Source organism: Carassius auratus, chromosome 13 (genome assembly GCF_003368295.1).
Source record: "Carassius auratus strain Wakin chromosome 13, ASM336829v1, whole genome shotgun sequence".
In the NCBI taxonomy this organism is placed as follows: domain Eukaryota; kingdom Metazoa; phylum Chordata; class Actinopteri; order Cypriniformes; family Cyprinidae; genus Carassius; species Carassius auratus.
Window position 1 is genome coordinate 18,743,266 of NC_039255.1, and position 26,118 is coordinate 18,769,383.

Consider the following 26,118-nt stretch of genomic DNA (forward strand, 5'->3'; position numbering starts at 1 on the left):
TCAGCTATGTTTTATTTTTATTTTTCTTGTGGACTAAATGTAAGCATCTTTTATGTAAAATATCTTACTCAGGACAGTACTAAATAAAAACTAACATGCATTTTGTATGATCTCTCTTATTTTGTTAAAATTATTCACATTTTAAGATTCGACAAAGGATTCCCAAACTTTCACATTCAACTGTAACACACTTAAGACTGAAATTATCTAGTCTGACTGGAGTCCTAAGTTATTGGTAAGGTTTGAAATTGAGGTTATGTGTTTAACCCCTTAATATGTGAGTCGTCTACCAATACTTGCTGCCTATTATACCATGTGAGACGTCTACCAATACTTGCTGCCTATTATATAAAAAAAAAATAATGAGGGCAAAATATACGGCTTTCCCCTAATCAGTATGAACAATTTTAACCGAACTACAGGTGGGGGGAAATGTGTTTTATGTGGCAGATAATTACAGGACAAATTGTATGTCACGCTTCACATGGGATTGATGGCTTTGTCATTACTGTTGTAGTTTTGACTCATTTACTCCTGCAATGACAGCTGTTGCCCCCATTGATAAGTTTACTGGCAGCAATAGATTAACTCTAAATTAGAAATTCCCTCCACGGGAAATCATAATTATGAATCCAGACGCACTCCTTCTCTGCCAGACTCCCGCTACGGAGCCGTATGGGTGTGCAGACTGAATCTGAAAAGACGCTCTGACGATCTGAAAGTCCAGCAATAGAGCCGGTGGCTGTGGTCAAAACCATGTTTAGTAAGTCTGCTGGGTATATATGTGCAGGGGTCCGAGGCTCAGGGGTCATTAGGGGGCTGATGACTGACAGCACATTCCTGTTTCTCTCTCCCACACCATGTAGTGGTGAAAGTCTGCTTCCCCGCACAGGTGCTTGGATACTTAGACCTGCTCCCAGTTGGGGGCTGGAGGCTTGAACAAAACACAGGCCACATGGCCTATCTGCACCTGTTAGGATGTCTTGAACAGACTCACAAACAACAAGGGAACTGAGGGATGGGCACTTCTGTCTACCCGAATGCTTGACAAATTAATCAGCTGAGTAATACTCTAGGTCTAGAAGCCGGGGGTTCCATCGCTGCTAATGTTCCATTGTTGGTCAGTGTAATAAAGGAGGTATTTGGACAGCTAAGTTAAAATTAATGTTGCATGTCATTTCTAATGTCAAAAATGTCAATGTCACTGCATTAGGAACAAAATATAAAAGTTAGTGTCATCTACAAATAAGTGATGCAAGACATTTTTTAATTTGAGGTGTTTTTGCAATTACTTTCTCCCAATTAGCATCAAAAGTTTTTTTTTTTTTTTTTCAAAAGTTTGGGGTCAGTAAGTTTTTTTTTTTTTTAAGAAATGTATACTTTTATGCAGTATGGGTCTATTGATTTGATCAAAAGAGACAGTAAAGACAAACTAATTTTAACCATCATGTTATCAATAAAAATATTCACACAAGCAGTATAACTATATTTTTTATATAGATAGATAGATAAATAATTAAGTTTTTTATTAGAATGCCTAATAAGACCACTAAAATCACTACCATCACTGGAATAAATAAAGATGGACACAGTTTTTGTTTTATCCAGATAATGTACAAATACCCTCGGTACAAATGGCACAAATTGCAAAAACATTGTGTCATGTCAGTCAGAAAAGCAGTTTAAAATTCAAAAGGCCTTTAAAATAAAATAAAATTACTGAACACTGAATTTTTTATGTAACCTCTAAAACACATTTGCTCTTCATTGTGTGTCCATGCCAAACAGCAGCTAGGACTAACATTCTCTTCTCACTGTGAGCTCTGTGGTGTAAGAATGAACAGAAACCTTTCAGTGAATGCTTGCCCCAACATAATCCCTGCTTCCCAGAATGGCCAAGAAAGCTTTGGGTGTGAAAAGAGAGCCACCTGACTGGTAAGAACAGACATGAAATGACTCATTAGGGAGCTGTTGCGAAGCTTCAATTAATGAAATTCCATCTTCTGCCATTAAAAGTCAAAAAGCTGAACTGGTCTCCGATCAGCGGCTGCCGAGTCTTTGTTATTCCAGTCCCTGCCACCCCCACACAAACAGAAATAAAGATAAATCATATTTACAGACCAAGCTTGCTGCCAAGTAATCCGTTATGACAAAACCAAATTCTTGTTTAGGTGTCTGATGATGCTTTAGTCCGATGGAGGCAAATATATGACATGCTGCATCAGCCATCTGGGACCTCAGCGTATGGCTTAACACCATGACAGAAGAAAAAGAGACAAATACAAAAGAGTGGCGGCTTTTCAAGTGTACATAAACATTTATCTAAAATATTAATCCTGCCAACACCACAAATTTTATAACTAAGTGTTGCTGACTGATGTGGCACCCATATATTAACCAATGATGCATGATGTGCTGCTATTATAAAGGTGAAATGCTGTTGAAACTAAAGCACCACAGAGGATTTTCATCTGTCAACCATCATTTACATAAGACTGAACATGTCAAAGATAAAAGTAGAGATGCACCGATTGTAGTTTCCTTTGCCGATTCCGATTTATTGTTTTTTGTTAGTGTGATCTGCTGATACCAATTTTTTTGCGATTAAGATATAATTGACAGCATATACAAACAAAAATCTACTTTTCTTCAACGCAAAGTTTAATAAAAAAATAAACAAACAAAAAAACGAGTTAAAGAGCCAGTAAGATGAAAATTCTTAGCTTCCCATCAATGTTTATAAGTCCTGTACATTAGGTTTAAATCCATCCAAGGTTAAAAAACATTGTCGTTTTGTCAAAATATCATTTTAAAATTACCTTAATTCTCAGAGATACCCAAACGGTTCGCGCGAAGCTGTTCAAAAGATTCAGTTTCCTTAAACCCACCTTTCGGTTGCATACTGTGTTCTGATTGGTCAACTGACATAGGTTTGATTGGTTGTTCCGCACACACATCCACGATAAACTATGCGTTAGCATCTTTTTGAGGTGAATTATGTCTTATTCCTCTCACCACGAAGCAAACAGTAAAATAAAAAACTTGAATAGTCTCGCTGCTTTTTCTTCTGTGTGGGTGTATTCAAGCCGCGTGCTTCAGTTTGAATCTGAATAGCGCGTTCAGTGCGGGGGCGTGGTCACATTAGATATAGTGAAGGGAGACGTGAAAAACAGACATCGCGTTGTTTTCAAATGGATTACTTTTTCACAGAATATCTGTTTTCGGCAGCACTTGTTTAGTTTTAAAGTAGACATGTCAAGCTTTCTATAGATATCTCTCTCATGTCTCTTCGTTGAGTATTCACGGAGCTACACTTCATTTTAATGATGATTTTGTAAACGAAGATCAGCGCAGACAGGCTGCAGAAAACAAACACATAACTTCATAATCATACTTCGTGTTGTGATTCGGAGATGCTCGTTGGTCTAAATAAAGTTGGTAATGAACCCTCTTTTATGGCCAAACGCTTTGAAAATCCCGCCTTGTTCTCACCGAGATTAGAAAAGCAGTCATCAGTGAAATGTTGTGAACACAACAAGGATTTGTTATACTGCTCTGGTATTGTGGTAAAAATGAATTTTAGCCATTGGTTCTTCTGATCTTCATTCCTTGGCAGTGAAAATAAAACAAACTTGCCTTTACAATTAAAAACACACTGTCTCCTCGACATGATGCTATCACACCAACCAGAGCGTCTGTGTGTGTGTGGGGGGGGGGGCAGCTCAGAGTTCCGTTTCTCACAAGACGGTAGGCGGAGATTATTATGCAAAGTGCTCCTAGTGACGTACATAGAGATGGGCAAAAGATTTGAAATCTATAACGACTCGTTTCAGCGATTCAGAGTCGACTCCTTACTTTAGAAGCCAATAACTTTATAAATAACTTTATATGTACTTTTTGGTTTAATTACTTTGCACATTGTTTAGACTGATAGCTACATCATACACTGTAATACAGGTAATTTTTGTATTTCCCATCTGTGTGGCTCTTTAAAAGTCAGTAATAATATCAGAGCAAATAAAAAAATGCAAAAAGCACAAATAAATGCAATAGGATAAAGAGAGCTATGAAACTTTTTCAGGTTAAGTACGTTTTTATTCAGGTAAGAAATACTACAGAAATTAATCAAATGTACATTTTTATCAATGGTAATTTCTGTAATCTTTATTGTAAAAATTAAATACAAATGAATGCTTACCATTAAAGTTATAAAACATATTCAGTCAAGAGCAGAAAGTGATTTTTTTTTGTTCTTTGACAGACATCAGCAGGAATATTTGAATTGCGGTCCCTTTAAGAGTTTATCCAAGGACCCAATAAATTGTTACACAACATGCATTCTCTTTCACAACTATTTAACTTTCCAAAACTGACTGTGTTTAACCGGATACTCGCCAAGACAGGCATTTTGACAATTTTGTAAGTATTTGAATGTTTTAGCGCAGTTAGTCACTCATTCTAGTATTTGTGACTCACAAGCTGTTTGAGATTGAACGCAGGCCGGCTTGTGGGCTCCACTAATATAGATCAGTGGTGGTGTGCGCGCTTTTGGTGTAAGCGCGAAACCTGCGGGAATGACTAAAATAATATGCAATACAAGCACCATTTAACAGGAGCGAATGAGATGCATGTGAGAGAGAGAAGGGGTCATCGGAGAGAAGAGAGCAAGAATGCACGGCTGACTTGATGTTATTGCCTGTGCCGCTGGTAACAAAAAAGATCAACTCGAAATCGGAAAGAAGTGAGACTGATCGGACGATCACCAATCCGGGCTGATCCCTGGCTGATCGATCGGTGCATCTCGAAAATAGAAGGACACTCATTTAGCCAACCATAAATCAGTTCTGCCTGAGAAGACACAACCAAACTGCACTAGGTGAATTGTGATAGATCTTGTAATTTATTTTTTCACCTTGGGGGACACACCTGACATCTTAGCACCCACAAAGTCATCAGGCAACCCTAATGAACAATACCAGGGCAGACGCTTGTGGTTTCATTTTCACAGAGTCCCCCCACACAAAATACATTACCTATGTGCCAGACAGCTGCTTGTCACCCTCATCTTTCTTGTCATTTACCCCGTGACCAGAGTGCCTGGAAGACAATTTTCTTGTTTTCACCAAGGATCCAAACCGCCTTTCAGTTCTGCACATCAGAATGACAGAGCCAAGGTAAATTGCTGTTGCCATGGTTACCAGCCAGGCTTGGCGTCCACCGATGCTCATTGTGATTTTAAGCTGCAAACAGAACTCTGATAAAGGGCATGAGTCCATATATCCACCCACATAGACACACACACATTCACACGTTATACATGCACACACAGTGCTCCTAGTATATATGGGCACTGAAGCATTACTGCACATAAACACATACACCCACACATACTCACTCACTACATTCACAGGCCCACAATGCATATGCACCATGCACAACAGCACTGTGCAATTTCATCATTCAAAAATGCTCACAAAGTCCCTTTGTGCCATTTATATTAAAATGCAAACAAACAATTAAAAATATATATATGTGACCCTGGACCACAAAACCAGTATTTTTTGAAATTGAGACGTATACATCATCTGAAAGTTGAATAAATAAGCTTTACAATGATGCATGGTTCATTAGGATAGGACAATATTTGGCCGAGTAAATCCCTTTTGAAGTTGTCCAAATGAATTCTTAGCAATGCATATTACTAATCAAAAATGTATTGTTTTGATATATTTATGGTAGGAAATGTAAAAAATATCTTCATGGAACATGATCTTTACTTAATATCCTAATGATTTTTGGCATAAAAGACAAATCAATTTTTTTTACCCATACAAAGTTTTTTTGGCTATTGCTAAAAATATACCACAGCGACTTAAGACTTGTTTTGTGGTCCAGGGACACATATGGTAAATATTGTTGCTTATTGGTAATTGTATTGTAATTAAAATTATGAAAGAGTTTACTACCAACAGTGTGGAAAACATGCACTGCTTATTTTTAACTAGATCTTGCTGTTTTACTTCTTGCTTTAAAATGTTTTTATCTAATTGGCTACAATGACTACTTGGTTCAAAATTATAGTTCAACTCAAACAAGCAAAAGGAAAAGAGAGAAAGTGAGGAAGAGAGAGAGGCTGATGAAAGCATTGATCATTTGCAGAAACTGATGATATTCTCATGGGATGTGTGCAGCTCTAGTATAACGAAGGCTTTGCCTCCTTATAAATAGCCTACATATATGAAAGAAGCCAATTGAAACAATCACTTTCACCTGTGTTTGAAACCGAGGCATTTCTTGGCTTAGACCTGTTTGAACATTAAAAAAAAATATATGCAGGTATATCTGTAGTTAATTAACAGGGATGTAAATGTATCAATTCCGGTTGCAATTTTAATTCTTAAATGAACTACTATTTAAAAATAGATAACTAAACATTTTCTTGATTTTTTCCACCTTAATCATTAATTACAATCAAACCCTGTTCCGAATATGTTCTTTAACCATGCTGATGGTATGATAACCTTAAGTATAAATATCACAGTTGTTAAAGCTCTAAAATGTGTTATTTTAAATGTCTGGATTTAAAAATAAATAAATAAATAAATAAATAAAAATCCCACTGAACACACTATATTTTATTTTGAGTGGATGATTGATTTGCTCCTAGAGCTACTGCTGTCCTGAAAAGAAGAAAAATAAAGACATCTTTATTTAACCTAAATCTGTAATTACAGTTAATTTTAGCAATTCATACACATTTCAGTTATATAATTTCATATCATTTAATTATAGAATTTCATATACATCATTTGATTTAATAAGAACCCAATTAGAAACAAAAACAGAATGCTCTTTTTTTTCTAGCTTTATATATTATACTACATGCCTGAACGAAACAAACAGCAGTCAAACTGAATGAGATGCAGATTCACTCTCTGACAGCAGGAGGCGCTTCTGGAACAGCAGAAACAACGTTTCCTTGGTTATTGCTGTAAACAAAGCAGCGCTACACTGAAACACAGCTTTAATGTGAATTATACAGAGACGAGACAAAAAGAAAATACCATCTAAACTTTTCTGAAGTCAGTCAGTACCCCTCAGAAACACACTCATATAAACCCCCAAATCAATATTGAGGATTTTCCTCAAATAGTTTGTGCATCATGAACAGTGAATGAACGGCATGCTACAGTATTTTTCTCTTTACATCTGTCTTCAACATCTCTGGCCTGTATTAATGGGTGTTTACAGACTTCATATTTTCACATAAATTACATTTTGGAAAAGGATTGGAAGCAGAGGATATTCCAGGGGAAGCTCCTTTGGCCATCCTACACACACGTGACTGACTGCTCACACCAACTGGGGGTGAGGGGGTTGTTTTACTCTCTACACTTCACACAACCTGCGGAATTCCTAAACTTTCGGTCTTTGAGGAGACATGAAAAACAGTACACACCGCATTAACAGTAAAACGGAAAATGTATGTGGTTTTGAATCTGTGAAATTTTCAAATTGCAATATACCTTGAAAGAGGTAATTGGCCCATTCCTACTATGTTGTTGTCATAACTCTGCCAGTAACTATGTTGTCATAATTACTCTATGTCTTAAGCGCACAACATTTTGAACTTTAAAACTGGTTCATGAATGTTTTTGACCAATTCTTTAAAAGCCAATTCATAAGAGTCATTTCTATATGGATCAGACTACGCTGGGCGAAAAAAATATGTTAGACATTTTGTCTTCATGCCTCATCACATTCACTTCAGACTATAAGCTCAAATGCAAACTAAATCAAACTATTTTGTCTTGACACTGTAGACTCATTGGAAGAAACCAAAAGTTCAATGACAGGACCAAAAAGTCATTCAAATCGTTTGTAATTAATAATAATTCATTAATAACTTCATCTTCACATGTTAAAATCAAGTTAAATTCAAAGCGTCTAAATTGATTTAGGAGTGAGAAAAAGAAAAGAAAAGAAAAGAAAAGAAAGGAAAAAAAGAGGAAAAGAAAAGATGTACATGAAATATGTGTGCTGTGGATTCAGGGATAGTCTTGGCCCATGAAATATTGTGAGTTGATTTACGGGTGTGAAGAAGCGTTCCAGCTGGACCTAATTTGGTTGGTATAAAACTTACGATACAGTCACAGCCCTGACACAACACTCCCACTCACACTATAACAATATGTTCCTGCTCAACATACCTTCAGTGGAAATGTTCTCTTAAAGGAAGGGCCAGGAGAAGGCCTCAGGAGGAGCACAAACAGCACACCTTCACATGCACATCATTCTAAACACTTATTAAGTCACAATTCAGACTGAATAAACTTTTAATGCACTCTGTCACTTAGTCTCTTCCCAAAATCACATCATGGAATAAGGATGTTAGGAACAGAGAGCTCAGTTTCAAGGTAATGGTGGTTGTACGACTAACAGGTACACACTGTATGCATTGGTGCAGTGTCTCTGAGCATCGGTCTACAGATGAATTCCAGCCAGACTATGACTTTCCATCTTTCACCGCAAGGATATATGATCCACTGACAAATCCAACCCATTAAGCTGTTTGGACTAAACTCAATGGCTTAGATGGAGCCATTGGAGTAACATTCATTCATATCTGTGGGGTCCAAATAAAAGTTCCACTTAATTTATATTTTCCTTTGCTTTAAGCAAATACACCTCTACCTGCTGGAATACAACTGAACTGAAGATTATAACTAGCCAGTAAAACAATGAACACTATCTCTTGTCCAGATTACTGAAGTAATCAATTACAAGTTCCAACACCAATGTAACAAATGTCACTCATGCTGTTGCTTTATTGACTACATTGTTGAGAATTTAGGGATGCTCACACTGACAGTGATTTGCAACGACAAAGCAACTTGATTCAATGGGAGTTTAGTAAAAATGTATAATAATATGAAAAAACCATAGACTGTATAAAAACATGGATGTAGTGTCCATGACGTCACCGTAACCTCCTGGAGAGCGTTTTGGAAGCTCAAAGTGTGCAGAGCGGGCCGTCGCCATCTTGGCAGCGCATCACCAAGCGACTCTCCCATACAATCGAAAATGGGCAAAAAGGCGTGAGCTGGTTGCTGAAACCACACCTACATAGCTCGACAGCAGTATCAGCAGCGGCAATCCACCTGTCTCTCAAGTGGCCAAGCCGTTATGCAGAACTTTAAAAGCGGTCGCACACCGGACGAGAAGGTACAGTCTCCGCGTTCAGCACAAATCCCGCCCTGCAGCTGATTCTAAGGCCGGTGACACGCTGTCTGCGTGGCGTGAGCATGGCATTTCAGTTGCTTCGCGTTTTCTGTGTCTTTACACACCAGAATCATGCCTGACACGGCGCTGGCGCGCTGCTGCTGCTGTACGTGACATAGAGGGCGGCCGCCGACAAACCAGGATCTTGTCTTAACGACAACAATACTTATACTTCATGTTGAGCATAAATATAAAGCCGACTGATAAAGGACACCTTCAACAGTATTGACAGGTGCAATATGTTTTTTATAGTAGTGATTAAAGTTATTTGTTGACTATAGACTGGTATTCGGTAATGCGATATATCGCGGTAATGAATATGCACAATATTGTTATAGTAGGCACTTCTAAATACCACAAATAATTATATTACAAATTATTCAGAATTTGGAATGCATTTTAAGAATACTATTCAAAGTGGTCAAAATGCACAACATCGCTGTATGCTGCTTGAAAGACTTTGTGCGCTCTGATGTAAACAAGCACGCATGAGAAGCACATGGAGGAACACATGAGAGATGTGCTGAATGAAAGCACATTCACTCTCTGACAGCAGATGGAGCTAAACTGCAGAAAATGTCCTTAACCTGGAAACCCCTTAAATAAACCAGTTGGGACTACTTTCTGAAGCATATTTAAATAATTTTAAATAGCCATTGAGATTTGTGTATTTGCAAAGATGTTCATCACAGTTCCAAATACTTACAGTAAGTATTAAGACTTAATAGGTTATTTTAATCTGGACTACAATGTGCCATAGATATAGTTTGAAAATGTTTAGATTTTTTATTGTTAACTCACACTTTACATCAGGGCTTAATTTTTAACATTAGTTAATTCATTGGTTACCATAAACTGCCAATGACAAATTCTTCTGAACATTCATTAATCTTGAGTATTACGATATTTAATAACACGTTGTTAAAATGTAAAGTTGCAAATGTATTATTTAATAGAGCTAACATGAACTATGACTTGTATTTTTTTTTTTTTTTTTTTGTTAACAAAGATCAATAATTTCAGTAGCAAATGTAGCTATTGTGAATGTTAATGATTAACTAATGAGATTGTAAACTTATACCTAAGGGTCTTTATAGTTGTTTTGCACTTTAATCTGTGCAAAACTTTTAACTTTATATATTTTTCTTTATTGTTTTATTTTATCTAAATGTTCAGTTATTTTTGTTATTAGAAAAAAGTTATTTAACCTATTATATTTACTATATTTTGAGCACTTTTTTTAAACGAAATTTCAATACTGTGATAATACCGTTTACTGTGATAAAAGCATGAGCAATTCATCGCAACCGGAAAATCTGATACCAGCATATCCCTAGTTGACTAGATGCTGCAAGTCTGACCCAAGTGTTTAATGTCACGACTGTTTAATGTCTTATCTGTGAACACTCCATGAAAACCATATATAGGAGGTTCTCTGAGTTTAGTTGCATATTTTACTTGGAAACAATAAACAAATAAAAATCTCTAGCCACATTGGGCTTTTATTGACCAGCCACTGTGGTTAATGAAGTTAATTTCATAGTCTGCCGATACAGTTAGACACTAGTCGAGTAGGAAAGTCTAATGGCGACCGCAGCACAGCGACCTTCCGTCAGTGATTTAATTGCTGTCAGTGTGAATGGCCCATTACAGATCAGACATGCACTAAAAGAGAAACACTAGACTAGACTGGTCTACTAAGAGCCCTGCTTCCCAATCTGGTCATGTACAGTGGCAACCCAACCTGAAAGATGAGATGCAGAACTGGGAGAAAAATATTCAAGTCACAACAAATGAAGGACATGCTACTGATGTATGAGGTTAAAGCTTTTAGAAATGCAGACACACCAGAGTATAAAATCACAAAGCAAAACGGATTTCACCCATAATTTGCTGAAGGTCATAAATTTAAGACTGCTCTCATTTGCATAATATTCCCAAAGTAAATGATCTTCATTATGTGGTAAATTGACTCAGTTGTTCATAGCTAATTGACCTGTCCATGTCTAGCACTATGCGAGCACAAACGGCTGCGATGACGAGCACCACCCACGCAAGTCCCCATTCAGTATTACTGCACTCCCAAAAGCCTTTTATATGGGGCATGCTAATAAAACCACATTTAACAAAACAAGCGTACATCATCTGGGTATAGTCTTGACCTCTAGAGTCAGATGTATGATAGTCAGACAGACACTTATAAAAACATCTCATCAGCAGTAGGGGTGGACGATATGACCAAAATCTTACTTCACAGTATGAGAAATCTTATTTCACAATAACGATAGATATCTCAATATAGCTATTTTTTGTTTTATTTTATTTTTATTATAAATAAGAAAAATAAGAAAATTATAAACACAATACAACAAATAAAAAATAAACTTAATTTATTTAGCTACAGATGGCTTATTTAGCATGTAGTAAGAAATATTAAAAAAAATGAATAAAGTGTATTTTTACTGCATACTCTTCACTGTATCAATCAAACATGAAATGATTCTTATTAAAGATCCAAACAGATTAACATCAATAATGACAGATAGCAGCAGGTAAATAAGGGTGCTGTCCCTTTAAGACCAACTGCACGGATCCAATATACTGAAACACAGTGATTTCACCGGTTTTAACAGTTTCTGTTCATTCAACACATAATTGACTGTAATTACTCCACAAAACGGGCATGTGTTAGCATGAAGGATATCTGTTTTCGGGATTGCATGCTGTCTGAGAGGGACTTTCAGCATGCATGCTTCGGCTGTGTGTCAGTCAGCGTAAGCAGTGGATTGAGTTCTTTTTCACTGCTTATTGCATGTAATAGTAAGTAAATGTTATTTATAGAGCACATTTAAATTCAGCTTAAAATGACCAAGGTGCTGTACAAAAAAACATATAAAACACATTAAAGTATAAAATAAAGTACAAATGAAAATCCAAGATAACAATACTAATCCATAAATAAAAAATCAAGAAAGGTCATCGAATAAAAAGAGTTACTAAACAGACAGAGCACTCTTAATGTCAGTTTGCAAATGATTCCATAACCGTGGAGCAGCTACCTCAAAGGCTCTATCACCTTTAAACTTACGTTGTGACCGTGGGATGTATAAAAGAGCTTTATTAGCAGATCTGAGGGACTTAGGAGCAGAATTAAATGAGATAAGATCAGAAATTTATGATGGGGCTTGTCTAATAAGTGCTTTACAAACAATCAACAAAATTTTGAGTGATATGATCTCTTTTTTTGCACCAGTTAACAATCTGACTGCTGCTTTCTTTACCATCTGCAAATGAGCCAATGAAGATTGGGGAAGACCAAGGAATCAGGAATTACAGTAGTCCAATCGTGATGTGATAAATGCATGAATAACTTTTTCCAAGTCTTGAAAGGAAAGTGTTGATTTAAGTCTAGAAATGATTTTCAATTCATAATACCTGTGAACAACTGAGCTAATTTGCTTTTCAAGGCAAAGATCAGAACCAAAAATAATGCCTACATTTTTGCATGTGACTTTGCTAATAACTTTATTAAACATCATGCACTTCCCAAAGTCGTGCATCATACTGTCTGAGTGTGTGCCAGTCAGCACAAACACCACATTGAGTTCTTTTTCACTTCTTATTGCACTTATTAACTCTATCAAGTGCATCCCATTCTTTATTTTCTTATTCATGCATGTTTTCTCATTACTCAAAGGTGTAAAAAACGTTAAGTACTATTATGTAATGCAGATATATTAGCATACCACGGATTATAGCAAAATCTCTGGATATATATATACCGTCATACCGCCCAGCCCTAATCAGCAGTGTGCTAACTGTGTCACAGCATGTGACAAAGGTTTCATGAGATGTCAGTACAGAGTTATCAGTGAGAAAACATTATTTTTTGTAAAAACTAATATATGAGGATCACATGCTCTGGAGGGATGTTTGTGGGCATCTGGTGATGTTGCGGTGGGTGTATGTGTGTAGCCATCTCACCAGAACTCTGCCAGTAAGGGTCTGTGCTGAGATCATGACCCCCGCCCAGTCTTTGACTGAGGTCATCCAGCCCACCTCGCTGACTGGGACATCCTCTTTATCATTCTGGTTCTTCGTTGGGCCATCAGCCTGACTGTTCATAGGGTTATTCACCTTCTGTGCCTCCTGGGAAAAATAAAAGCACACATAGGACAAAGTAAGCAACGGGATGGTTTTTGGATACTCATAAACATGCTGTTAGAAACAGTCAATCAATCATACAAACTATGGCTGATATATTGAATATTTGCATTGCAATTCTAAGAATTTTGCTGGTAACAAAATTTTGCAACATTAAAAACCTTTTTGTCGGTTTAGATGAGCTTTTTATTCCAATGAACTCAAAATCATTAAAATTCGAAATAATTTGCATAACAAAAAAATAAATAAATAGAAGTCTTACAAGTAATTTCATATTTTGACATTTTATTAAACAAAATGCAGGGAACACGCCAGAAGTGCTGAAAATGTGAATTTGATATAGGTTTCAAAAGTGGGGTTGGCAGAATGGCACCTATGCAATTTTAAAGAAATGCCCCTCGGCACATGTAACCCAATACCTACAAAAAAGTATCTTGGAGCAAAATCCGAAACACAAGAGAACGTCACTTAATTCTTCAAATTTTGTGTCTTTTTTTGCGATTTTCAGGCACTGTATTTTAACAAACTCCTCCTAGATCAACTAACCAGATCAACACAGGTAGATTACAGGTCAGTGTAATCTAAAGTCCTTCGTGATGTTAAATTGCAAAGATCTTGAATTTTTGTTGTAGGGCATGTCAATAGCGGCCTGACAAATTTTGATGTTTTGCCTTGAAAGAGGAAGTTGTTATAGCTCAGGCATACAATGTCCAATCTGCCCCAAACTTTACGTTTCATTAAGAGTCCTTTCCTAAAGACATCCCCATGCCCATATTCAGTTATAGTCATAGTGCTACCAGCTGGCAACAGGAACTGACATGTTTTATGATGTAGCAAACTCCTCCTAGAGATTTAATGACATAAACATTATATTTGGCCAGTCTAATCTAAAGCTCTTTGACATGTTTAATTGCAAAGATCTTGAGTTTTCGCTAAAGGGTGTGTCCATGTCTTTTGTACCTTTAATAAAGAACAATCTTTTATTTATACAGTCCAATATGCAATGCTGTTATACATTTGATTACCTTATTCAATTTCTGTACCTAAAAACTAATGCCAGACCTACCTAAAAAAAAAAAAAAAAAAAAAAAAAAAAAGTATTGTTAATATTTTGTATCTTTACTCTATTGTATTTATTTGTGCGGTTGCTTGTAGTTGGAGAGAATATTCTTATTTTGTTATTTTTATTAGAAAGTATAGTTTTTCCATAAACATAGCACATACCAAACTGTACCGAAACCATGACTCTAAAATCGTGAAACAAACCAAACCGTGAAAAAGTTAAACCATTCCACCCCTAATAAGAGTCCTGGCCTGAACACATCTACATGAAATAACTTATTTTTTCTTCACCATATGTTTCATTGTAACCTAATTCTGTGTTTTATCATTTCTAATTATTTAAATGCATAAAAACAACTTAATTATTATTTTTTTCTTAAAATAGCCTTATGAATTTTTTTTTCTCAGAAATTCTGTTCTATTTAAATTTTTCTGGTTATCAAACGAAGGCATAAAACATTCATTTAATTTATCTTTTAATTATTGAACATTAAGCAAACTATTATTTGGTAAACAAAGGGGATTTACTAATAAAATTAAAACATGAAAAGGAATTTTGTGTGATTATTCATTTAAAAATAATGTTTGTTTCTTTTTATCAGTAGTAGTAGTAGTAGTAGTAGTGGTAGCAGTAGTAGTAGTAGTAGGCAGCTACATACATTCTGCTGAATAAAAGTAATAGATTTCTGGCAAATACTTGCCTTTAAATTAAACTTTTATTTTGACGGGTTGCCGTTAATACTTTTACAGTTCTGTGTATGTGATGTGACGCTAGTTTTACTCAAATCAAACGGTCAAATGCTCATGAAGTGACTCTCAGAGCAGTTCTAGAGATGCTGGTAAATTGGATTTATGTGTAATGACCTACTTTTAAATAATTAATCAAAAATTTGACAAATTCTGTGAGATTCCACATTAAACTGTAAATTCCGTTTTTATGACTACATCACGGTAGACATCAAACTCACTGTCAGGTTTCTGACAGCTGGAAGAGGCCTGGGAGGAAGCAGCGAGGAGAGTTATTTTTTGAGGCCCAGCAAAAGTGCATCTCTCAGACTGCCTGACGCACACAGCTCGGCTGGTGGTGTGTAGGCCGAGGCAAGGACAGCTATGATTCACAGGCTCAGGGAGTCGCTGTGGGATTCTGGGGTTACATCCGCAGGCAGAGAATTAAGAGACTTGGGCTATGATGCATAAATAACAGCAGGAAATACTCTCATTTCTGCACAAAACTCTTTTGAACATCTCTGTCTGCTCAGTGGGATCATGTGCTGGAACAGAATATCAGTCTGATGATAGAAGCTGTCTGTTGGCAACAAAAACGAGGAATGTTATCCAGTTTATCCCAATGAAAATGAAATAGAGATGATAATATGACTAGTGACGGACTGAAATATAACCAAGGCAAAATAATTGATATCGGACTTTCTCCAGTTAGGAGAAATGTCACCTCTCCACTCTGTGAAATCCAAAATCTACTGACAACCATGTCAACACACAAGCAATTCTGCTATCAGTGTATAAACTGTTAATTCAAGTAAATCTTAATTGTTTTCTTGGCAGCCAACCATCATATTAGAATGCTTTTTGAAGGATCATGTGACACTGAAGAGTGGAGTACTGATGCTGAAAATGCAGTTTTGCACTCACAGAAATAAGTGGCATTTTAAAATATGATTGTAATATTTCACATTAGTGTTTTTACAGTATTTTTGATCTAATGTTGAGCAAAGGTGACTCACATTTTCAAGTCTTACCAGCCCCAATCTTTTCAACAATATTGTTTATTTTTCTTTATATATTTGTTGAATACTTTATATTATTACACAAAGCAAAAGGTCTGTGTTAGCGCGTTCTCTCTGACCACAGAGCACTTGAACGTGACACATAATTACACCTTAAGAAGTAGGATGTAGGATCATCTGACAAAGAGTTTTTAAGAGCTTACAGTAGGCTTAAATGATAGAGATGTCTTAAGATTCAGTCCAAACCACAGGCATGGCTGTGGGTGTGAGGTCAGACATGACACATCCTTAGAGAAAGTGTATCACTCTGGTGGTACCACAGAGGATGCTTAGCTGTGATGGAAAGCTATATGGTTCAGATGAGAGCAAAACTAATGAGAGTCTCAGGAGGAGAGAAACACTTCTGTCAACAAGTGGGAAGAACAAAAAAAAACATGTATCAGTGATATTAAACTAAACTCCAGGATAAATGAAAATCACTGAGCACTCACTAGTTCCAGGTGCTGCTAGCAGAAAAGTATCAGGTTTTAAAGATAGCAAGACAATTGGAAGGCCAATTTTGGATCCTGAGTATAGCTGAAACTAACAGACTGAAACCATGAATGTAAAAAGCTATCCAGTAACAAGTGTGAGGTGTGAGGGTCATCCCAGGACAGATATATAGTCTGTCTTCAGGGTGTGGCATCCAGTGAGGCAGTAAACCATGTATCAGAGGTTTTGGAAGAGACTGACACCACAGGAGATCCAGACACGACCATCTGGCTCCAGAATTTGACTAACAGCCCAGGCATACGGAGCTAAAGTTACACAGTCTTCAGACAGCTGAAGACTATTGTAGCGAATCAGCTCAAAGGGGAAATATGAATAATCAACCCTAACTAGTCATGATTAATTATAGATATTTAGATCCGCTGTATTTTCTTGACATTTCATTGTCAACTTCCCCTCAATTCTAATAACGTTACTTGCCTGTTAAAGGAAAACAACTTTCTTACTGTACAAAACTACTCACAGCATGTAGCAAAAATCTGCATGATTAGGGACTACAGTTATGAACAAACAACGAACAACCTCAAGTCTGATACAAATAAAACTTTATTAGCTACATAATCACTTAAACTAGTCTAACACACACACACACACACGCATAGGAAAATGGGTTAAAACTTAAGCACTAAAGAGAAGAGAAATAAATATACGAAGCTATGGTACAATTTGCTATTCAGCAGATTTGCAGCCTGAAGGAAACATCAGTTTCTCAGTTCAAACATACCTTTTGAAAAAGCTGCATATGATACTTAATGTATCAATTAATAATACCATGTTTGATACTTGCACTTCTCAACTGTTTGAAAAAGAGTCCTGATGCACTTTGGGGCTCCAGTTGGTCTCTGCTGAAGTGAGTTGATGAGAAAGACCAGTTCGAATCAGAGGATATTGATGGATTAAAAGTCAAGGCCCGAAGGCCTGGTGCAAGCTTAGGGAGGGTTTTAAAGCTCTTAGCTCAGCATCTTCTCCTGGAATTCCTGAATCCTGTGACAATCATTTCAAATCGAAAATGTATAAATTTAAATGAACTATTCTGATTAAAAGTGGGTGCTTTAAATTATTGTAAGAGGTTGAAAATAAAAACAATAATGAAAACAATAATAACAGCCAGTTGTTGTTGTTTTTTTTGACTCATCAGTGTATGAGTAATATCTTACATAAATGTAAACAAGCTGTAGTTTACACAAATTTATTTTGACTCGAATGAGGTTATTTCATTTTTGGATTGTTAGCCACTCTTGAGCAATCATGCCACACATTTGACAAACACACTGGCAGGAAGTAAAATCATAATGTTTAAAACTGATTACTGCACAGAACCTGCTTGCTAACACCACTGGAATCACGTTTCTCCAGCACCACAATGTGAGAGTGAAAGTTGTGATCTGAGAGAGGTGTGGTGGTATGGGCAGACTCTTCATGTGGGTAAAGCCATGAATTATACATAAGGTCTCAACCTGATGGCTGTGCAGAGCCAGGCACACAATGTAAACAAGAAACAACTTCTACTTCATTTGAGCGCTCTATGTGAGTGAGGAAGAAAAAGGGTCTGTGGAACAATGAGCCATGGGACACTCCATCAGCTATTTTTTCAGCTGTGATGTCAAAGCCTGAGCTGCATTGGGCAAATCCAGCCCTCTTCAAATGCAAACGGACAGAAGGCCTGAAGCAGACTATGGCCTAGCAGTCAACACACTGAATTTAGGGTGACCTTGTTTCCTAACCCCATCATTGTTTTTTTCTTTTTTTTTTCTTCCTTTTTTCTGTTCTGAAAAGACGCAAAAGACTACTTCATGTAGTATCTACTAGGGGTGGAATGGTACAGATATGTCACTGTTCAGTACGATCCACTATGCTCAGTTTCTTTTTATTTATATTGAACAGACAGTAGTACAAATTAAAAAAAAAAATCCACCTAGATGTGAAAATACTAAATATTATCACATTATGTTATTTATATATATATATATATATATATATATATATATATAAAGTGAATCATTGATAAAACAGATAAATGAACTGTTTTTATAAATGGCCTACATTGGAAATAATGAACTTGAGCGAACAAAAGATGCAATATGTGAACGGCCCCTAAGAGCTGCGGTCTTCTACAGTACTTCAAATATGCTGTGGAGAATCACAGAAAGTGACCGAATTCAAGAACATTGTTGTGCCATCTCTCAAGCAACGAATAAACACCGCTAACTTGGAGAATGCAGTGAAAACTCCTCTTCTCGAGTCTGCCCTAGACCCTCGGCACAAACATCTCAGGTTTCTCGATGAAAACATGAGAGAAGAAAAAAAAACTTTTTTTAACAATATCAGAACATTTTCCTTGATGCGATTGGTGCAGATGTAGCCGCCGCCACCAACGATGAAGAGGATGCAATGCCCACTCGTCGGAAATGGCTGTGCCAGTTCTTCAGCGATGATTACACAGAGTCCAGCCGAGACGAGTAGGAACAGTTCTTACTGGAGCCATGTATTCCACCAGATGAGGATCCCATTCAGTGGTGAAACGAAAACACGAAGGGCTTCACAAAACTTATTTGCTTAGCACACCGTTATTTGTGAGTCCCAACAACGTCTGTGCCTTCAGAGCACGTTTTCTCCGCAGCCGGCCTTATTGTTAACAAACTAAGGACCCGACTTTCCCCCGATCATGTTTACATGCCCGTATATCTTAAGAAGAACATGTAAAACAGAAAAAAAAAGCTAAGAAGATTTGCTGACAGTTTAAAAGTTTCAAAGTTAAGTGTAGGCTACGTTCTACAATAGCCTAAAGGCTGCAGGCTGCTTTACGTTTTTTCTTTGTTCACTTTTTTTTTTTTTTTATCTGTACTTGTGTTTGTTTGCACACATTGTTAAAGGTTTTCAGCAACAAAACACGATGTGTAATGTTCAAGCTTATTGCGTGTAAGCTTTAAAAATGACGGAAACAATAAATGTTGCTGAAAAATAATTTTAAGTATAATTAAGTCTCATTAAACTTAATTTAAATAAACGAATATTCGTTTTTTGTGAGCTCAAATATTCGATTGTGATATTTGCGGAAAACTAGTGGCCCATCAGTAGTTACTTGTCCTGTCAGGCAAGTAAAATTCTCTTTCACTTGCCCCTTCACAAAATCCACTTGTCAAGCGTTTATGTCGAGCTCTGTATATTATATGGGTATATTATATATTTTATGGGACACCTGTACCACTTTTTTTTTACTGTAAAACTATAAACACATAATAAAGGAAATATATATATATATATATATATATATATATATATATATATATATATATATATATATATATATATATATTATAAAAACAGAAGTGTGGCGCAGCGCTCCATAAACAAGATCACAGAAAGGAAAGGATGACAATGCACGTTCTGTTTGTTTGCTTTATTTTACAAAAGCACAAATCTTCTATTTTAATTGTAAATGTGCAAAAATAAAAGTAAACACTTTTGTGGATTAAATCTTACTCCAAAATATATTTTTATATATATGTTTCAGCTGTTTGATCACATCAGCACCTCACGCACACACACCCCACATATTCTAGCAATTCAAACTTACATTGCAGTCTGTTCATTATCAAAATAAAATACAGTCAACCAAAGACAGAAAAGGATACACTAGTCAGTTCAAATAGACTGTATATGGTATACTGGTCCACTCTGCTGTTATGCCAAGGACTTTTTTGCTCATGCAAAGAGGATGATCTTTTCCATGTGTGTTTTGTGTGTAAAGTACAAACCAAGCTTACATAATAAATAATAGTTTAACATTCAAATACACTGCGAATATGGAAATATTAGGATTTGTTTCGAATAAGACATGAGCAATAACCTCCAAATACATCTAGCCAAACACGTTCACGCTCATCCTCGTCGCGATCTATTGCACTGTAAATGCCAGATTTTAAAAAACAAATAGGCCTACCAGAACAGGATCCAGCAGAATCAAATTAAGTACTGTTCATAATACTCACATAAAAATGTTTCATGTGAGAAATTAATCCCATGTTGTAGCAGGAAAAAAAACTAATAAAATAAATTTGCAGCAAAATTATGTGCTGGTGCGAGCACTTTTGTGAAGTTTGTCACACCAGTGCAACCAGTGGGAAGAATGAGTCTAGAGCCCCGAATATCTATCCATAAATATTTATTCATATATATCCAATCATTTACAGTATATCTATCCAAATCTATATACCCATCAGCATTTTTTTTTATATTATTTATTTATATATTTCCATATACTCCATCTCTTTCCAGTTGTGTATTGATCTAATCTATATCATCTATAGATGTATTATATTCAGACAATTACATGCTGCTGTCCCTTCACAGTTCCTACTCTCATAAATTACTCACACTGCATGTTGACTTTTAAACCTAGATATAAATGTTAAACAACAGATATTTTTTGCACTGAATATTGTCCCCCTTGCCTCTCTGTGTTCCGTCTGTTTAACACACGCCGGGCGCCCTTTAAGGGTGGGCATTTATGCAAAAATGGAAAGCCTTGCGTGAATTTATGACATTTACAGAAAAGGATATAACTTTAAACTAAAAGTTTTTTGTGCTGAGGACCCACACACATATCTATCAATGCAACTGACAGGCAAACCGTTACGCTAATGCATTAGCTTGAAGATTAAAATAAAGATTTGTCATGTTTTGGGCATCTTGGATCACATACTTTTCCTGCGGGAGCTCATTCTGTTTCCTCCAATACTTTTAGATGCATTTTGTCCATATAAATGCGTTATTCAGTGCTGTAATTTGATGCAAACAGTTTCTGTTGTATGTGCACTGTGGGCAGACCCAACTAATCGATAATGAGAATCGTTGTCGATGATTTTCATTCTCAATAATAATCGATTTTATCAATAAGTTTTTTGCATATATATATGACTCTGACTCCCTGTCTCACCATCTCTCTTTCTATCATCCATCTCTCTCCATTTATATGCAAGTAAACAAAACAGATAAATATTTCAGTAAATGTAATTAACTATGAATGAAATGAAATATATTGCATATTTTGACAGCTGAAACAGGGTTGACTGTGATATGCCCTCACTTGGGAGTTCCAGTAATAATGAATGGCATAAATCATGGTCATGTGACCAAGGCTTATCTAACAGGACTTGGCTATAGCGCAGCTGTTCCAGCAACTTCCATTTGTATCACTGGGGAAAACTGTACTTCATAGTGAGTGCTATTTTTAGCTTCACCCAGGGAGCTTGAGAAAAAAAAAATTGTGAATCCAAATATGCTCTTCCCATTTGCCATTTAAATATCATTACAGTTTACCAATATCACAGAATGACCATTTCACACTACAGCAGTCAAAGAGGTCCCCCTAAAATAAATATAGCTTAAATAAACAGCAGCTGAGAGTGTTACAACAATAAACTGGAAGGTGTCTGAGAATGTGCCTGACTATGCACAATGTAACGCACGCCAGGTTCCATCACCAACCAATCACAGCGCACTCCCTCACCTGAGTAATAATCACTCCCACCTGCTTCTCATCCAACGGCAATCACCAATTCACATAAATACCACACACACACACACGCACCCAGTCAGCATCCGGTCTCGTTTGCAACAAGGTCTAACCTGCATGCTTACTCTAAGGACTAACTATATCTCTACTTACCTCTCTCCAGTGATCTCCAGTGTCGCCAAGTCCCCTTTGTGTGCGTGTGTCTACTACCTCCAGCATCTTGAACTCTCCACCAACGGATCTTATTATCACTACCTCCAGCACCATTACCACACCATGCACTACCTGCTCCTCTGCTTGTGCTTCAATAAACTTGTGTTAACGGTTTTTTCAGCCTCCTGTCCTGGTTTACTGTAACAGAAGACCGGACCAAGACCGATCGGCACAAGCATGAGCCTCACGGATCACTTCCAGGACCTTGTTGATGATTTGCGTCAAACCCTCACCACTCTTCCAGCATCCCCATTACCTGCGAGCACTTCCGCTGACAACACCACCACTTCTTCGCCAGCTATGCTCTTAGGTTCAGGACTCTAGCGGCCACTAGCGGATGGAATGAGCAGGCTTTGTTGACCACCTACCGTAAGGGATTGAAACCTCGAGTGCAGTTGCATCTCGCTGCATACGAGGACACCATCGGGCTCAAATGCTTCATTCAACTCTCCATCCGCTTCGCCACTCATATGCAGTCGTGCCTCGAAGAGCACCAGGTCCAGGCGTATTCCAACTCGCCACTCTGCCGACCAGAGACTGTCAGCTCACCAGAACCAGCTAGCGAGCCCATGCTTGTCGACTCATATCGACTTATTGCTGCTGAACGGCAAAGACGGCTGGCCCAGAATCTCTGCCTCTACTGTGCTGCTCCGGGGCATATCATCTCCGTATGCCCCGTCCGTCCTCCTCATCCCATGGTGAGTGCCATTCTCACTTCAAAGTATCAAATGAAACCACTCACCACTATAGTGACACTTACTGCCGCTGACATATCTCTTCCAGTTTCCGCCCTTCTCGATTCTGGGTCAGCCGGCAACTTCATCTCCGGTGCCCTCTGCCGTCAGCTCAAACTCACTACCACGGCAACGCCGTCAGCTTACCAGGTCCATACAATAACCGGTAAACCATTGAGTCGAAGATGTATACATCACAGTGTTGGTCCAATAACCCTCCATACCGGGCTACTTCTTAAGGAAGCGATCCATCTGCTTGTTCTGGAGGAATCCACCGCTGACGTCATCCTAGGGCATCCGTTGTTGGAGCAGCATAACCCAGTTATCTCATGGAAGACGGGCGACGTCCTGTAGTGGGGTGACTCCTGTTTCCAGGGCTGTATTACTGGATTCCCTGTTCCATCCAAACTCTCCCCTAAACCTCTACCCGTCTGTACCACATCCATCGAGAGCCTGGTAGAGAAGCAATCTATTACCATTCCAACCTGTTACACCCCTTTCAGTGACGTATTCTGCCCCAAACAGGCCTCCAAGCTGCCTCCACACCGGCCATGGGATTGTGCCATCGATGTGCTTCCTGTTGAACCAGTGCCTAAAAGAAGGATCTACCCCCTTTCCATCCCAGAAGAGAAGGCCATGGAGGACTACATCAAGGAGGTGCTGGCGCCTCCCCTGCTGCATCAAACTTTTTCTTAGTTGAAAAGAAGGACGGAGGCTTGCAGCCCTGCATTGATTACCGTGCCCTCAACAACATCACTGTAAAATTCCGCTATCCTCTTCCTCTCGTTTCAGCTGCCCTGGAACATCTCCATGGTGCCACTGTATTCACCAAGTTGAACCTCTGCAGCACTTACAACCCCCACCATATACGTGAGGGGGACGAGTGGAATACAGCTTTTATCACCCCTACTGGCCACTATGAATACCTGGTGATGCCGTATGGACTAGTCTAGTCAATTCCAGGATTTCATACATGAGGTGCTCCGGGAGTTTCTTTACAAGTTCGTCCTTGTCTACACTGATGACATCCTCATTTACTCCCGGAGCTTACAGCCCTCAGTGCAGTTCCTTGGATATAACATCGACAGCAGTGGCATCCAGATGGACAAGGGGAAGGTGAACGCTGTCAGGAACTGGCCCACTCGTACCACCATCAAAGAACTCCAACGATTCCTCGGGTTTGCTAATTTCTACTGCCATTTCATCCAGAACTACAGCTCAATCACCAACCCACTCACCAGTCTTCTCCGTAATAAGCCCAAGTCTCTGTCCTGGACCCCTGCTGCCACGGAGGGCTTTGACTCTCTCAAAGAGTCTTTCACTACTGCTCCACTCCTGGTACATCCTGACCCCAATCGGCCCTTCATTGTCGAAGTCGACGCTTCCACCACTGGAGTTGGAGCGGTCCTGTCCCAGCAGCAGGTGAATCCCAGCCACTTCCATCCATTGGCCCTCTTTTCTCAGAAGCTCAACCCGGCAGAGGTCAATTACGCTCAAATCCCTCCACCAACAATCCACCGGGTTGTCCCCCAGGAGGGCAATACATCCCCAGGACATGGCGCACTCCACTCATCCACTCTGCACATACTTCTCTTGGCACTGGTCACCCGGGGGTCAATGAAATCCTCTCGCTGCTGACGGAACGCTTCTGGTGGCCCAATATGGCATCGGACATCAGAAGGAACGTGCACGGATGTAAAGTCTGCGCCATCTCCTAGAGTCCACACCACCTACCATCAGGTAAACTCCACCCTCTTGCAGTCCCGAACCGCCCGTGGTCACACCTAGGGGTGGACTTCATCACAGATCTGCCTCCCTCTGATAACAACACTTGTATCCTTGTAATAGTTTACCGGTGCTCTAAATCATGTCATCTTCTCCCCTTGAAAGGTCTACCCACGGCCATGGAAACGGCCGAGTTAATGTTCAACCACTTCTTCAGATACTTTGGCATTCCCGAAGACATCGTCTCAGACAGACGACGTCTCCTCTGTGGGTAAGTCGTGGCCTAATGGTTAGAGAGTCAGACTCGTAATCGAAGGGTTGTGAGTTCGAGTCTCGGGCCAGCAGGAATTGTGGGTGGGGGGAGTGCATGTACAGTGCTCTCTCCACCCTCAATACCACGACTTAGGTGCCCTTGAGCAAGGCGTCGAACCCCCAACTGCTCCCCGGGCGCCACAGCATAAATGGCTGCCCACTGCTCCGAGTGTGTGTTCTCAGTGTGTGTGTGTGCATGTGTGTGTGTGTGTGTGTTCCCTTTGGATGGGTTAAATGCAGAGCACGAATTCTGAGTATGGGTTACCATCCTTGGCTGAATGTCACGTCACACTTTTTCACTTCTTTCAGCCTCCTGTCCTGGTTTACTGTAACACACAAGTGCTGTACAGAGATATTAAATTGTCAATTTGAAAATAATTGTTTGGGAATTATACTAAAAATAAAGACAAACTATTCCCTATTAACAAATTTATAGAGTATACATGTACTTTTATCAATTCCAGATTGTCAGATCTCACCAACAATCACTCAGCACCAAATAACATCAGGGGTATATAACAAGACCTAAGGTAAAGGAGACCCCTGAAAGCAATCAGCACTAAGGAAAGAAACAGACAAGAACATCATACACTGACTGACACAACCAGGTCACCCTGTGCTAAAAAAACACTGCTTAAAAACACAGTCCAAATATGAAGCACTAAAGGGGTTGGAAAACGAAAAGGCTGATACAGGTCTTCCAGATCCACACTCTCAGGCAAGTGCCTGCAATATGGGCCATTGTGATCACAGAAAATGATTACAAATAGGTTTTGATGAGATATGTGTGGGTCCTAAACAACAGTAACATTAA

General features: G+C 38.4%; 1 protein-coding gene across 23 annotated transcripts in view; it reads right to left on the minus strand.

Moving 5' to 3' along the window:
• LOC113112952 (calcium-activated potassium channel subunit alpha-1) overlaps positions 1-26,118 on the minus strand; it is a 248,262-nt gene that overhangs the window by 163,045 nt on the left and 59,099 nt on the right. For all 23 annotated transcript variants that reach the window (XM_026278911.1, XM_026278912.1, XM_026278915.1 and 20 more), the window contains exon 2: positions 13,267-13,431. In XM_026278911.1, the coding sequence (XP_026134696.1) occupies positions 13,267-13,431 (165 nt within the window). The remainder of the gene's footprint in view (positions 1-13,266; positions 13,432-26,118) is intronic.